This window comes from Podarcis raffonei, chromosome 6 (assembly GCF_027172205.1).
Source record: "Podarcis raffonei isolate rPodRaf1 chromosome 6, rPodRaf1.pri, whole genome shotgun sequence".
NCBI lineage: Eukaryota > Metazoa > Chordata > Lepidosauria > Squamata > Lacertidae > Podarcis > Podarcis raffonei.
Window position 1 is genome coordinate 99,535,011 of NC_070607.1, and position 14,863 is coordinate 99,549,873.

General features: G+C 55.1%; 1 protein-coding gene across 3 annotated transcripts in view; it reads left to right on the forward strand.

The window, feature by feature from the left end:
* SLC12A5 (solute carrier family 12 member 5) overlaps nucleotides 1-10,981 on the forward strand; it is a 111,146-nt gene extending 100,165 nt beyond the window's left edge. For 2 of the 3 annotated variants that reach the window (XM_053394805.1, XM_053394808.1), the window contains exons 16-26: nucleotides 282-386; nucleotides 885-1,053; nucleotides 1,160-1,355; nucleotides 2,150-2,319; nucleotides 4,106-4,237; nucleotides 4,347-4,454; nucleotides 5,918-6,040; nucleotides 7,703-7,896; nucleotides 8,145-8,159; nucleotides 8,346-8,479; nucleotides 9,371-10,981. In XM_053394805.1, coding sequence (XP_053250780.1) covers nucleotides 282-386; nucleotides 885-1,053; nucleotides 1,160-1,355; nucleotides 2,150-2,319; nucleotides 4,106-4,237; nucleotides 4,347-4,454; nucleotides 5,918-6,040; nucleotides 7,703-7,896; nucleotides 8,145-8,159; nucleotides 8,346-8,479; nucleotides 9,371-9,462 — 1,438 coding nt within the window. In that variant the 3' untranslated portion in view covers nucleotides 9,463-10,981. The remainder of the gene's footprint in view (nucleotides 1-281; nucleotides 387-884; nucleotides 1,054-1,159; nucleotides 1,356-2,149; nucleotides 2,320-4,105; nucleotides 4,238-4,346; nucleotides 4,455-5,917; nucleotides 6,041-7,702; nucleotides 7,897-8,144; nucleotides 8,160-8,345; nucleotides 8,480-9,370) is intronic. The other variant, XM_053394807.1, reaches the window with a different exon arrangement.
* The last annotated feature ends 3,882 nt before the right edge of the window (nucleotides 10,982-14,863 follow it).

Below are 14,863 nucleotides of genomic sequence, written 5' to 3' on the forward strand. Positions count from 1 at the left end.
AACACAAAAATACACAACATAGTAACCAACAAAAACAGCACCCTCACACTCTAAGAGGCCACAAATAGTTGCATCAGTGAATGGCCTGGTGGAAGAGGAACGTTTTTGCCTGGCGCCTAAAGACAAAGCGAAAGAGCCAGGCAAGCCTCCCTGGGGAGAGCGTTTCCCCAAGAGGGAGCCACCACAGAAGAGGCCCTGTTCTCATGTTGTGGCCCCCCCCGGGCCTTTGGTGGAGGAGGAACACACAGAAGGGCCTCAGAGGATGACCTTTGACTTTGCAGAGCGGAGAAGGAGTGGGGCGATGGGATCCGGGGCCTGTCCCTCAGCGCGGCCCGTTATGCCCTCTTGCGGCTGGAGGAAGGGCCGCCCCATACGAAGAACTGGAGGTAAGGGAGCAGGACCCTGCCAGACTGACTGGGTGGGTGCGGGAAGAGGGAGAGGCAAGGAGACGGGCGGGCACCTGTGGGAAGGCTGCTGGGCAGTGGGGTGCCAGGGGCCCTGGATCAGCTGCCCAGAACAACAGGCATAACAAGGGCAGGAGGGGCAGAGATGCGCCTGGCACGAGACATGGAGCAAAGGGAGGGCGTGAACGTGAGGGGGGCGTGATTCCTGCATGGCAGGGCGCTGGACTAGATGACTCTTGGGGGACCCGACTGTTCTATGAACCCTAAGGGATGGGGCAGCAGTGGGAGCTGGCAAGGCAGGAGAGAGGAAGGGGACTTGGGACTGGGAAGGAGAGGCAACGAGAGTGGGCAGGAATCCTCCAATGCTAGTCCTACTCAAGAGGAGACCCACTGACACTGATGGCCATGGTTCCCTGCATTCCAACAAGTCTACTCTGAGGAGGGCTCGGCCAGCACCAACTCCCGCCTCCCCCTTCCCAGGCCGCAGCTGCTGGTGCTTGTCCGCGTGGATCAGGACCAGAACGTGGCCCACCCGCAGCTGCTCTCCTTCATCAACCAGCTGAAGGCCGGCAAGGGGCTGACCATCGTGGGCTCCGTGTTGGAGGGCACCTTCCTGGACAACCATGCTCAGGTCCAGCGGGCAGAGGAGGTGAGCAGGGCAGAGCGGCACTCCTGGGGCTGGGGGTTGCAGGGTCCCGATCCCTGCTCTCGGCCGGGAAGGGGCTCCAACTTCTCTCCTCCCTGCTCCCTCGCAGTCCATCCGGCGGCTGATGGAGGCGGAGAAGGTGAAGGGCTTCTGCCAGGTGGTGACGTCGACCTCAGTGCGCGACGGCATGTCCCATCTGATCCAGTCCAGCGGTCTGGGGGGGCTGCAGCACAACAGCGTCCTGGTCGGCTGGCCTCGCAACTGGCGCAGCAAGGAGGACCACCAGACCTGGAGGAACTTCATTGGTACACGCTGGGCGGGGGGCAGGGGCTGGGAGGGCAGAGGGGCCCTAAGGGCCAGGCCAAAGGGGGCCCACCGACTCCAGCACCCTGCTCTCACAGGGGCCAAACAGGGGCCTCTTGTGCGAAACCCACAGGCAGGATCTGAGCACAAGAGCAGTGCTCTCCTTTCCAACAACTGCTACTCAGGAGCATTGCTGCCTCTTGCTGGGGGTGGGGAGCGTGGCCCTTGTGGCTAGAAGCCAGCCATGGCCCTCTCCTCCTCCCCATGAATTGGCCCAATCTTCTTCCAGTGCCACCCAGGTCAGTGGCCATTGCTGTCTCCTTCAGGAAGGAGTTCCAAAGATTAACGATGTGCTGCAGGCAGAATCACTTCTTTTCATCTGCTCCCTGTTCACCTTAGGGTTCTCTGCCATGTTAGAAACTCAGATATATAAGCGAGGCACCAAGTGGCTCCTTAAACCAGAGTTACGGTTGCCAAAATCGAACGTCTAGTTGCCATTTTGTGGCTAGGCGGTTCTAAAGTTGTATTTTTCAACGCACCTTTTTGGTTCCAGAAATTCATTCCGATTGTCCAGATAGAATTATACAGAACAGGGTATTAGCGTGTGAAAATGGTCTGTCTCTAAGGATCCCCAGCCATGCACCTCCAGATGATGGAGACATCAGATGCTGTCCTGGCACCTGGGCATCTTCGCTTGGTCACAAGCGGCCAATAATGTGTGAATTTTGAGCACTGGTTCTCTGTCCTTCCTCTCCTCTTGTGGGTGACGCTTCTCTCCCCTGCCTGCGCCCCACAGAGCTCGTGCGAGAGACCACCGCTGGGCACATGGCGCTCCTGGTGGCCAAGAACCTGGCCATGTTCCCGGCCAACTCGGAACGCTTCTCGGAGGGCCACATCGACGTCTGGTGGATCGTGCACGACGGAGGGATGTTGATGCTGCTGCCCTTCCTGCTGCGTCAACACAAGGTATCCGGGGAGACGCCGGGGGTGACGCGCTGAGATCCCTGCACTGCAGGGGGTCGGTGCCACAGGAGGGTGCCAGTTGGTAATCACACAGTTTAAAGATGGAGCTAACTCTTTACAGTCGTGCGCCTGCTTACGTATCCCTCCAGTTACGTAAACTTTGGGATACATAAGCGGCAAACCTGGAAGTATATTTCCAGGTTTTTGCCGCATGTGCAGAAGCAGTAGACCGCTTTGCGCAGAAGTACTGTTCCACCCTGCACGTGTGTGCAGAAGTGGTCTCTCCGGTTGCGAAAACCTCAGGATCTGGCCAGACCTCTGGAACGGATCCCTTCTGCAACCAGAGGTACCACTGTATTAGCAAAAACACGATCTTGACTTGGTTGAGTGTCAGGCCTAAGGAGAAGAACAGCTTGTTCTTGGTGGTCTTACTCCATGGAAATCAGCTGTTGAGATCAAAGACCCCACCTTCCCCCTCCACTCCAGGGTTTCCCCAAGTAATCTGAGGCTGTGCCTGCATGCCGCCAACCTCTCCTCCGCCCTCTTCATTCCTCTTCTGGTTCTGGGAGACCAGTGGGGAGGGGAGCTCATGGCAGCAGGAGGGAGAGAGACCTGTGACTCTTCACCAGCTGGACTCCTGTCTGGCCCTCCTCTCCTGCTGCAGCCTCTGATTCTGGTCTTCTCTCTGCCTCTGATTCTTCTTGCTCACTAAGCCCTGTTGCTTCTTCCGCTTCCGACATCTCCTCCTCCCGATCTGCTCCTTCTTCTCCCTCTGACCCCTCGCCGTTGTCCCACCCCCACCTCCGGGCTCTGGGCCTTCTTCCCTTGGGGGTTCATCCCACTGTTCCTCTGTGTCCAATCAGTCCAGGCAGCTGGACTAGATGGTCCCTTGGGACCCTCCCAACTCTGCCATTCTATGCTTCTACAAGGATGGGCAGCGTTCTCAGCAGGGACACCCAACAACAAATCCACTCTCTTAGTGACCACAAATGGCTGTATTGGAGCTCCAGTCTCTTCTGACGGCTGCTGGGGAGGAAGGCGCACATGTTCTTTTTTTAATAATATTTTTATTGCAATTCCATTTTTAATATTTAGATGCATTCTTATTATCCACTCTACTTTTTGCTCTTATGAGCCTATCAACTTCCCTCCCGCCCACCTCATGGCTTTCAAAGCTCATCTTTATATCATAGCAGTTATACATCTTCCATTTTATGTTTTTCTCATTCAACTTATCTCAATTTTTAAGTAAATGTAGAAAAGGTAATAATCATTGTCATTACTTCTTACAACCCTGCTCGTGTTTTTAATTGCTTACAGTGATCCTTCAAATATTGTACAAATTCACTCCAGTCTTTTTGGAAAGCTTGATCATGCTGGTTTCAAATTTTCCTGGTCAGCTTCTCCAGTTCCGCATAGTCCACTTCTATTGATACGATAGTCTTTACTGTCATTGTCCCATACAAAACAATGAATTTGAAAAAATCTACACCAGACATTCAAAAACCAACAAGCCTGCTATCCCAACCTGGTTAGCCCCCTAAAACCTCTGATACCCCTTATTTAAATACAATATACTCCCATAGAGACTCCTTACACTGCGTTTAAAACCAAAATCGCCTTTGGATAGAAACTGTTTCTCAGGCGGCTAGTCCTAGTCTTTATCCCTGGTGTTTCTTGTTGCTTCCGTGTTCTGCCAGGCCTTGTCCCGGGAACGAGTCCTCTGAGCTGGGCAGAGCTGGCTGTACGCTGGCTCAGTGGTTCCACCGCCCCTTTTCCTCCCACGTAGGTTTGGCGCAAGTGCAAGATGCGGATCTTCACCGTGGCCCAGATGGACGACAACAGCATCCAGATGAAGAAGGACCTGACGACTTTCCTGTACCACCTGCGCATCACAGCCGAGGTGGAAGTGGTGGAGATGGTAAGGCCGTCAGAGGAGCCGGCTGCTGGATCCGGCCAGGAGCCTGTCTGCTCCAGCGTCGCGTTCTCACTGGGGAGTCCCCATGTCCCACCCTCTCCCTCTCCCGCAGCACGAGAGTGACATCTCCGCCTACACCTACGAGAAGACCTTGGTGATGGAGCAGCGCTCCCAGATCCTCAAGCAGATGCACCTCACCAAGACGGAGAGGGAGCGCGAGGTAAGTGGCCGTGGGGCTGGTGGGCCGCAATACCCCCTCCCACTTATGGGCTGGGAAGCGCTGCAAGGTCTCGTGCAAGTGCAAAGGGAGAAAACTGCCCTGCCTGAAGAAGGGCCTGGGAGGAGAGAGTCCTGCTCTCTCGCAGTGATTCCTCCGTGCACATTAGAACTGGGTCCGATCTGCACCTGCCCTCGTCTCACAGGGGCCAACTGGGGGCTCATTCTGGGAAACCCACAAGCAGGATTTGATCACAGGGGCATCTTGCCAAATGCAAGGCGGTTCTTTTAAAATGAGATTCAGAAGTAACACAAAACGCGAGTGAGTGAGAAGATTGAAGGTTTTTATTCTAAACAGCAAGCAATATATACATGCCAAGGAAGCGCCTCAGTCTGCCACTTGGAAGCCCTCAAGAAGTGGCGAAGTGGCTCCCCCAGGTAGCCTCAGTTTGCACAGCCCCACAGCCATCAGTCTGTGCACCAGCAACTATGCCCCCAACTATCGGATTAATAGATAGCTAGTCTGTTAGCCTGTGTGGCTTCTTCGACAGGCTACGCGCAGATAATTCATTAGCCACCCTCTCCCGGTGCCTCACTTTCTCCAAACAATGTCCGACATCAAGTAAGTTGAGGGTACCCATCATTATCACAGATTAGGGCACCAAAGGCTGTTCTCAGCCATCAAAGAGCTGAACAAGAGAGAGAGAGGGGGAAGCAAAGAGAGGCAGGGAGGGTAACCATGTCAGATCACTAGATCTCCTGGATCGATTGCCCATATAGGGAGAGGGAGGGAAGAGAGCCGATTCAGCTGCGTGGCTGCAAGAGAGGATGAGATCACTAACTCCTTGAAATACAACTATATTCCGGACAGATAGCCCACACACCTTCCCCTCCTGTGGCTTCTAGAAACATCACTGCTTCCAGCTGGGGAGGCCAAGCAGAGCCCTCCTGGCTAGTAGCCGCCCCCCATGGCCTCTCATCCTCCATGGATGCCTCTCATCCTCTCTTAAAAGCATCCAAGCTAGTGGCCATCCTTGATTCCTGTGGGAGGGAGTTCCATAGTTGAATGAAGCACTGTGTAAAGAAGGACTTCCTTTTCCCTGCCCTGTCTTTCATCTTTTTCATATCTCTCCCCCTGTCTATTATATACTATACTTCTCACTACACAGATCTCAGTGTCTCTTGGCCAGCAATGGGTGCCACCCTAAAGCATCTCTCACAAGGGGGGGGCACACAGAGCGTTTTAAGGGTGTGTTCAGATGGGGGGGGTGATATGAAGAAAACCTGTGCATGTTATATGAGCTTTACAACTGGCATCTTAGCCTTTGCCCACAAGGAGCCTGAGGATGAGTTGGACGTCTAGCAGATAAAACACCTGGCGCACAGCCAGAGCCTGGCACCAGCCTGGCACCACCCATTGGGGCAGTTCCCTTGCCAGTGGCCTCTCCTCTCCCTTCTGCTCCCCAGATCCAGAGCATCACGGACGAGTCGCGTGGCTCCATCCGCCGCAAGAACCCCACCAACACGCGCTTGCGCCTCAATGTCCCAGATGAGCAGGTGGGCGACAACGAGGAGAAGCCGGAAGAAGAGGTGAGGCTGCCCAGGGGGGCACTGGGGGTCCAGGCTCAAATGCCCAGAAGGGGCAGAGGGAGGGAGGCAGAGGGAGGGAGGGGGTTTCTTGACATCTGCAGTTTCTTCTAAGAATAGGGCTTCTATTAAATAATGTGGGAATGTTGAAGATAGTAGGAGAGGATATATTGATTAAATATTGTCCTTCCTCACTCAGGTTAGTGAGCTGGTAGCAGAGCACATTCCCTCGTACACAGCAGGAAGCCAGTTGATGAATCCGTGAGAATCATTAGAGTTAAGCAATCCAGCCTGGCTTGTCCAGATTGGATTGTTCCTGGTAAATCCCCCTTAAGGTAAAGGTAAAGGGACCCCTGACCATTAGGTCCAGTCACAGACGACTCTGAGGTTGTGGCGCTTATCTCACCCTATTGGCCGAGGGAGCCGGCGTACAGCTTCCGGGTCATGTGGCCAGCATGACTAAGCTGCTTCTGGCGAACCAGAGCAGCGCACGGAAACGCTGTTTCCCTTCCCGCCAGAGCGGTACCTATTTATCTACTTGCACTTTGATGTGCTTTCGAACTGCTAGGTTGGCAGGAGCAGGGACTGAGCAACGGGAGCTCACTCCATCACAGGGATTCAAACCGCCGACCTTCAGATCGGCAAGTGCTAGGCTCTGTGGTTTAGACCACAGCGCCACCCGCATCCCGCTAAATCCCCCTTTGTTCCCTCTTAAAAACAATAGCAACACAACAGTCTTCTTTAAAACGAATGATGAGGTTTACTTACATTCAGTTCACAGTGTGATCCTGAAGGAAGGCTTGAGCTTTTAGTTCCAGTTACAGAGAAGGGTGTGGGATTCATCCTCTTGTGAGGGATGGGCCCAGGTGCTGCTGGCTGAGAACCAGCAGACAGCAAAAAGGCATCAAGAAGAGATGGAATCAAGACAATGGGTTAATGCCGGAATGATAAAACTGGAAAAGTAAGAGAGAAGAAAGCAGGAACAAGTGAAAGAACCTTCTCTCAACAGCCAGAACATGGGAAGTCCTCTGCAAATTTTGCATAATTGGCTTTATTGTTTGTATTATGATGTGGCAAGATTTGATTTGATATCAATTGGAATTTTATTAATTGAAAATTAATTAAAAAATATTTTTTAAAAAAGCAGAGATGGAATGCAGAGAGTCAAGAGAAAGATGGCTGGGTGACTAGTCTCTTTGTAGGGTCTGCCAGGGCCACGCCCATCTACCTGGTCAGACACAAGGGGAGGAAGTCCAGACCAGGTGTGACAGGAAGTCCTCCTGGCTGGAGCAACATCCCCTGTGTGTCCACTCTGGGCAAGCAGGAAATGACTGCTACTGCTTCAGTGAAGTTACATCCCACAAATAGAGAATCTGCACAATGAATCCATTTCCAGTTAACCTGATGAAGCGCCAAATGGTTGCAGCCCTGAAAAAGAGAGCGATCAGAGTAGGTAGGGACCTCAAAGGTAACCCAGTCTACTGGTGGAATCATGGGAAGGGACCCCTGGGGCATCTAGTCCAGCCCTGAATCTCAACTAAAGCATCCCTGACCACGCAGCCTCTCCAAGGCAGAGACTTGTGGGGCATGGCCTCGATCCTGACTGGGGCTGTGGAGGGTCCGTGCCCTGGCCCCAACCTCTCCCGCCCTCCTCCTCTGCCACAGGTGCAGCTCATCCATGACAAAAACGCCACCAGCGGCTCCCCGTCTCCGGGGGACGAAACGGAGGCGGAGGCGGAGCCAGAGGCCGCCCCGGAGAAGGTGCACCTCACCTGGACGAAAGACAAGCTGGCCGAGAAGAACAAGGGCAAGAGTCCCGTCAGCCCCGAGAGCATCAAGGACTTCTTCAGCATGAAGCCGTGAGTCCCGGCGCCAGCGCCTCTGCCCCCCGGGCAGGAGGGACCCACTTTTGCTCCTGCCGGGGCATCGCTTGGGCAGGTGCTGGAGAGGCGCTGAGGGTGCAGGGAACCAGGGGGGCTGCTGGGCAGAGGGGAGGGGGCTTGGTGCCAAGGGAGGGGGTTGCCAGGCAGCTGGGCATCCCTCGCGGGCACCAGGTAGTCAATGACCAGCTCTCTCTCTTCCTCCTTCCTTTGCCTGACGCTGCCAGGGAGTGGGAGACCCTGTAAGTCTTTGCTTGGGGCTGCTCTGCTCTGTGTCGCGGGGGGGGGGAGCAGGGGGGCTCTCTGGCCGGGCTTTTCTCCCGCCCCACCTCTGTCGTGGGGCAGGGCAACGCTGGGCTTCGGCGGGCAGGGTTGGGTCCAAAGAGGCTTCTGGAGCCAACCGACCAGGCCCCCTCCGTCTTCCGCAGGAACCAGTCCAACGTCCGGCGGATGCACACCGCCATCCGCCTCAACGAGGCCATCGTGAAGAAGTCCCAGGACGCCAAGCTGGTGCTGCTCAACATGCCAGGGCCCCCCCGGAACCGCAAGGGGGACGAGAACTGTATCCTTCCCTGGCAGAGCCCCCCGGGCACCTGGGGGCAGGGGCATTTGTGGGGCGTCCCAAGAGCAAGGCTTTTGCGGGGGGCAAGGGCAACACAGGAAGAGAAACTGCAGATACTCTGCCTAATAATAATAATAATAAATTTTTATTTATATTCTGCCCTTCCCAGTTTAAAAACCAGGCTAAGGTGGCTAACAGAAAATATAAAACATTAATTAAAATGTGACTTAAAAACAGCATAGGTAAAAGGTAAAGGGACCCCTGACCATTAAGTCCAGTCACGGACAACTCTGGGGTTGCGGCGCTCATCTCGCTTTACTGGCCAAGGGAGCCGGCGTACAGCTTCCAGGTCATGTGGCCAGCAGGACTAAGCCGCTTCTGGCGTAGCAGAGCAGCGCATGGAAACACCGTTTACCTTCCCGCTGGAGTGGTACCTATTTATCTACTTGCACTTTGACATGCTTTTGAACTGCTAGGTGGGCAGGAGCAGGGACTGAGCAACGGAAGCTCACCCCGTCGTGGGGATTCGAACCGCTGACCTTCTGATCGGCAAGTCCTAGGCTCTGTGGTTTAACCCACAGCACCACCCGCGTCCCATAAACAGCATAAAATACAACATAAAATGCAGCATCAATATCAATAAAATTCAAAAATTCAGAGATCATTTTGGGGAAAAGAAAAGAAAAAAAACAAAACCCCAGTCAGTAGACATCCAATGATCACCAGGGCTAACTGGCCAAGTTGGTCCTACCTGGACAAGTGCATTTAGAACCCAAAACGTCAGAGGAGAATCAGGTCCCTGGTTCTTCTGGGGAGGGTGGGCCAGGGCCAGGGTGGGGGCCTCTCTTCTGTGTCCTGGGTGCCCCCCCGCTCCTTAACTGCTCCCCCCAGACATGGAGTTCCTGGAAGTCTTGACGGAGCACCTGGACCGGGTCTTGCTGGTGCGCGGTGGCGGCCGAGAGGTCATCACCATTTACTCCTGAGAAGCTGGCCGAGGCCGTTGCCCGGAGGTTTGTGCCCCGCCTGAGAGCCCCGCCTGCCCCTTTCCGCACCCATCTCTCCCGGAGAGCCAGCAGGGAGGGTCCGCCGCCCAACGCCGCTCCACTCGTCTCTCCGCACGTGAACTGCAGCGCCAGGCGCACCCATCCAAACACCGCGGCCGCCAGCTCCCGCCCAGCGGCACGGCTGCTACCGCTGACCCATAGATCGACCTCGGCTCTAGGCCGGTGCTCGCCGTGGGGCGGAGGGCGGCCGCCGGCAGCTAAGTGACTTCCCCGGGAGGCCGGAGACTCAGACGCGCCGAGCCCCTTGCCCTGTTCCTGCCTGCTTTTCTATCGTTGCCTTTTGTCGGGTGTGCTCCTTGCTCCCCCCGCCCCGTCCCCCCTATCCAGCCCCCCAGGTGGGGAGAGGGCACCAGCCAAGGCCACCAGCGTGCTTCTTCCCTTGCCAGTGCTGGACTCTCCCCTCCCTGCCCTCCTAAGACAAGCCCCCTCTTGGGGACCAAAGCAATGGGGCTGGGCAGCTATCGTAGAATCGTAGAATTGTAGAATTGGAAGGGACCCCTGGGGTCATCTAGTCCAACCCCCTGCCCTCCTGCTTTGCCCTTTTTGCCCAGGAGGGCCTGGCAACTACTGCTGACCCCCTGCAGGCTGCCTGGGCTTAGAATGGCAGAGCTGTCGAGTGGGAAAGGGGGTCATCTTGTGTCCTGTCGCCCCTCCAAACCCGCCAACCATTTTGCACTTTGCTCTTCCCGTCCGGCCCCGAGGGACACTGGGCCGCAGAGATGGGTCTGTCTGCCCCGTCTCGGACGGAGAAGCCACGCCTTTTGGGGTCCGCGTTTCCTCCTTCCTGCCAAAAGGGGCGGGAGAGGAGACAGGACAGACCCCACCGGGGCCCCTGCAAGACCACAGCCCCTTTGCACTTTAGGACTGGCTTTCCCAGCCCACGGGGCTGGGCTGCCAGGTGACACCCCCCCAGGGGCCACAGTGGGGGCGGGGGCCCCTCTCGCCACCCTCCTGCTTCTGTGGCCCCTTCCTCGCCCGCTGACATTCCCCAAATGCCCCGTATGGGACGGCAGTCTCTCCCTTGGGGGAGGAAGGTTGCCTCAGCCGGATGCACTTAATGCCCCCCCCCGCCCTCCTGCATGCCCCCCCCCCCGGTTCTCATCTGGCTCAACAAAGGGCTAAGATGCTTTGGGGGGGATTCTGTTTCCCCCCATCCTAGAATCACAGTGTTTGAAATGGGACCCCAGGGGTCATCTAGTCCAACCCCCTGCAATGCAGGAATTGCAACAACGAAGCCTCCCTCCCTTGCCTCCCCCCGAAACGTGTGATGCAGCCCCTCCCTCTCCCCCTCCCCCCCCAGTGTCCGCTGTGGGGCTTTTAACCAATGTGAATACTCCTCCGTAGCCAGAGGGACATCGCTCTGCCTGATATGGGGCTGTATATATTGTAAATAGCACAGGACATGTATTTTTAAAGGGGTCGTATTTATGTGGGGGGGGGGGACAGAAACGAGATGAAAGTCTATACATAAAGAGAGATCCAGCGGGTGGGGTGGGTGGGTGGCTGGCCGAGACACCCCCCAGGCGGGGCCAGGAGCCAGGCCTGGAGCGGCTTGGCGAACGGGCACCGCGCACTTCTCCACGGGCACCATGCAGTGGCAGGGAGTTCCGCTGAGACCGGGCGGCGCCGGCGGCTGTTTCCTCCTTTGTGCACTTGTCTCTTCTTAGCTTCTTAGGGTTCTTATCAGGGAAAAGGGCCAGAACCACCTGAACCTATTTCACAGCAGATCTGAGCTTCCACTTCCGAGTGCAGCCTGCTAAGCTTCAAACTCTCCGCGTCCCCCTCGCCCTGCGCCCCACCAGTCAGCCTGGCCCCCGGGGCCGTGGCTGGAGCAGCAAAGAATTGGGGAGCTGGAAGGGACACCCCAAGGTCATCTAGGGCAACCCCCCACCATGCAGGAAACAAGAGTTCAAGAATTACCGCCAGACAATCCCCCGGCCACCGCAGGAAAACCTCCAAGGAAAGGGAGCCCACCCCCACCCCCCACGTTGGAGAAGATCCAGTGGGTCCTCCAGTCCAGCCCCCTGCAAGGCAGGGACCCCCAAAGGTCCTCCAGACCACCCCTGCAATGCAGGGCTCACAGCTTCCCATCGCCCGCACCCCTAGCAGCTAGATCACCCCTTGCTGCCCCTTCACCACCCGCCTGGTGGGCTTGCATCTGGCCCCCCACCTGCACTTTCCATGTGGGGTGTTCAGAGGGTGTGACTGACCCTCCCTCCACCTCCAGAAGGCCTGGGGGGTTTTCTTCTCCCGCCGCCGCACGGCTGACTCCTTCCCCTCCCAGCTGCCCCACTCCCCCCCCCCATATCTCCCAGTCCCTCAGGAGAGGGCCACGCTTAGCAGGTGGCACTGCATGCGAGTTTACACCCCCCGTTCTGACCCTGCACGTTTGGCCCCTGTGTGTGTGTGTCCCGTGTGCCGCTCTCTCCTGGAGCCCCTTCAGCCCCGTCCGCCCAGGGAGGGTCCTCTTGTGATCGGGGGGGGGGAGGGGGCAGGACATACCTCTGCTGGAGGAGGGGGTTGCAGCGGAAACGGGACCAGCTTCAGAAACAGCAAAAAAGGTGGTAATTTTAAATCATCCCCAATGTGCGCACTGAGAAGGGGTCTCCTTGGAGAGTCCCAGTCCTTCAGAATTGCCGCTTCTGAGAAGAAGGGAAGGACCCAGAGGCCCTATTTGTGTTGGTTAAAACACACTCCCCCCCCCAAGCTCCATGTGCAATATCTTTGTTAATGAATGTTCCCACCAGTCGGCTCATCCAGTAACCTTTATAATCCGATCACCGTAGCTAACCTGTTTTACGTCCATCCAAGTGACTCTTGATTCGAGTGCAATATTTCGATAGCTTTTGTGAGCTCCTCCATCGTAGGCTTTTGTGTTCTAGGGATTTGTGTGTGCAAAGCAACGCCGATCAGTTTCCTCCCTGTAAATAAACCAGGTTGCCGATCCAAAGGAACGCGCGTTAGGCTTGCCTCTACTTTTGTGCGAGTGTTTCTGTGGGCTGCCTGGCTACCGCCCCCCCCCCCCCGCGCTGTTCTCTATGCCAATAGATATCCATGGGGTCGTGGCTCCTCCTCTGTTGACTGCTTGTGTTGACGCTTCTACTGTATTTTATTTTTTAGATTCCTGTCTGCACAAAATGCAATAAAAAGGATTTTATTACACCCTTCATTGGCTGCGGGCAGCCTGCTTATGTCCTGGAGGAGAATGTTGCGTGTGTGCAGAGTCCGCCTTCAAGCGGCACATAGTTAACCTGTGGAACTCCCTGCTGGAGGCACCAATGGTCCCCTACCTAGGTGGCTTTAGAAGAGTGTGAGTTCCTGCAGGAGGGGCATCGCCTGGGGCTTCCAGACATGAGAGCTATGCACATGCAGAAGGGGAGAAAGTCTTGTGGTGGGACGCTTCTGGGGGGGTTTCCCACAGGCCACAGAGAGAACGGGATGCTGGACTAGGTGGGCAACTGGCCTGATCCAGGACCTTAGGTTCTTATTTTTACAAGCAGTCGACCGGTGCTGAGCAGGCTGGAAGGAAACCAGAATGGCCTTCGCAACAGCTTGCACTGGCCCAGCTCACAAGGCCCAGGGAGGGGAGACAAGGCTCTCTGGAAACAGCTCTTGGGGTTCTGCCCCCCCCCCCCCGTGACTGACCTACAGCTGCTGAAGACCTGGAGGCAGGATAGGGCGGAAGAGGTCTTTGCTGTTCTGCATTGCCATCCACACGGAGGGGCTGGCTCTCCTGGCTGGGGCAAACGCTGCACTTCCCTTCCACCGGAGGGGAACTGGGCTGCCGTTGCCCACGGGGAATGTCAATGCCTTGGGGATAGCTTCCGTTTCTCCAGCGCGGAGCTGCTCTTGAGTGGGGTTCAGGCGCTGCAACAAGCCTAGAGGGCAGGAGCGCAGTAATAAAGGATTGAGGACTCAAAGGTACAGTTTCTAAAACTGAGTTTACAAAAAGGTTTGAAAACCTAAATGGCAAGTTTTAGACACAGCCCAACTTGAAGAAAGCCAAGCACAGTAATAAAGAGTTGAGGACTCAGCTGGGAAAATTTTAGTATTGCCTTTACAATTAGGTTTTAAAAACCTAAATGGCACAAATTCAAAGAAAGGAATACAAGATAAGCTGTTTTAGATTTTAAACAAACTCAAGAACAGGGCTGAAATGCTCCCATGGTCTAGATGTTACCGCTGATGTTAAAGACTGCTGGGGGGGGCAGGGGGGGGCTCACGTGCCCCAGCACTGAAAGACCAACAGCCAGGCCCTCTTGGAGATGCCAGGGGTTACAACAAACACAAAAAGGAGCTTTTACAATTACTGCCCAACGTTTAGAAAACCGTTTTAGCAAGCCGTATAAGTAAAAAGCAGAATGAAAATCCTGCGCTGGGAGGCTCTTGGCACACGTTCTCCCCGAAGGTCTTGATCTCAAGATTGCAGAGCTAACCTGAAGGTGCCTTTTCCCCCTGCAAGAGAAGCCTCCGTTGGGGAAGAGCCCGTTTTGGACGGTGGGGGGGGGGGGAGACACTGTGAAAGAGATTTGTTTTTTATACTTCTTAAAAATATCTAAGCAGGGGGCAGCCTCCCAAAACACAAGCACCTGCCCACATATAGGAAGCTGCCCCTGTGGCAGCAAGGCGGGGGCCAGCCGGTGTCCTGAGACGGGACAACTTCTAGCCATCATGGCCATGCTCTGCCCATGATCAGAGGCAGCAGTGCTCCTGAATATCAGCTGCTGGAAGCAGAGGAGGGCGCTCTGGCGCTGGAATCCTGCTTGCTGCTTTCCTGTGGGGGCACCTGGTTGGCGACACAGCGAACATTACAAAACCATCAACATTACAAAATTCCAGCTCGGTCTTCCCCAATACTGTATCAAGCCCTGGCCTATGTCTTAAAGGTACAAGATCCCTCAGTTAACAAAACCATACGCTGCTAAGTTTTGCTAAAATGAACCACCTCAGATTACAAGTATGGAAGAGCATGTTTGAAACTCTCATATATCTTCTTCTTCTTCTTCGATCACTCGCAGCCGAGCAAGATTGTCTTCCATAAACACCTTTGGCGTATAGAACACTTGCAAGTCAAGGACACAATTACTTTTTTAAAAAAATCAGTTGTAGTGGAGCAATGGAGACAAGCTGTTCCTACTGCTTGGGGATAGGCAATTTGTGGCAATATCACAAATTATATGGTCTGTTTTTTAGTATACCCCAAATCCTTTGCTTATTCAGGGCCACCCCACATTTTCTTCAAAAAATTGCTTTGCACAGGGAACTCTACCATAGAGTCATTGACATTTTCAAAAGCAGTGGGTCCATGGTTTGGCTTTTG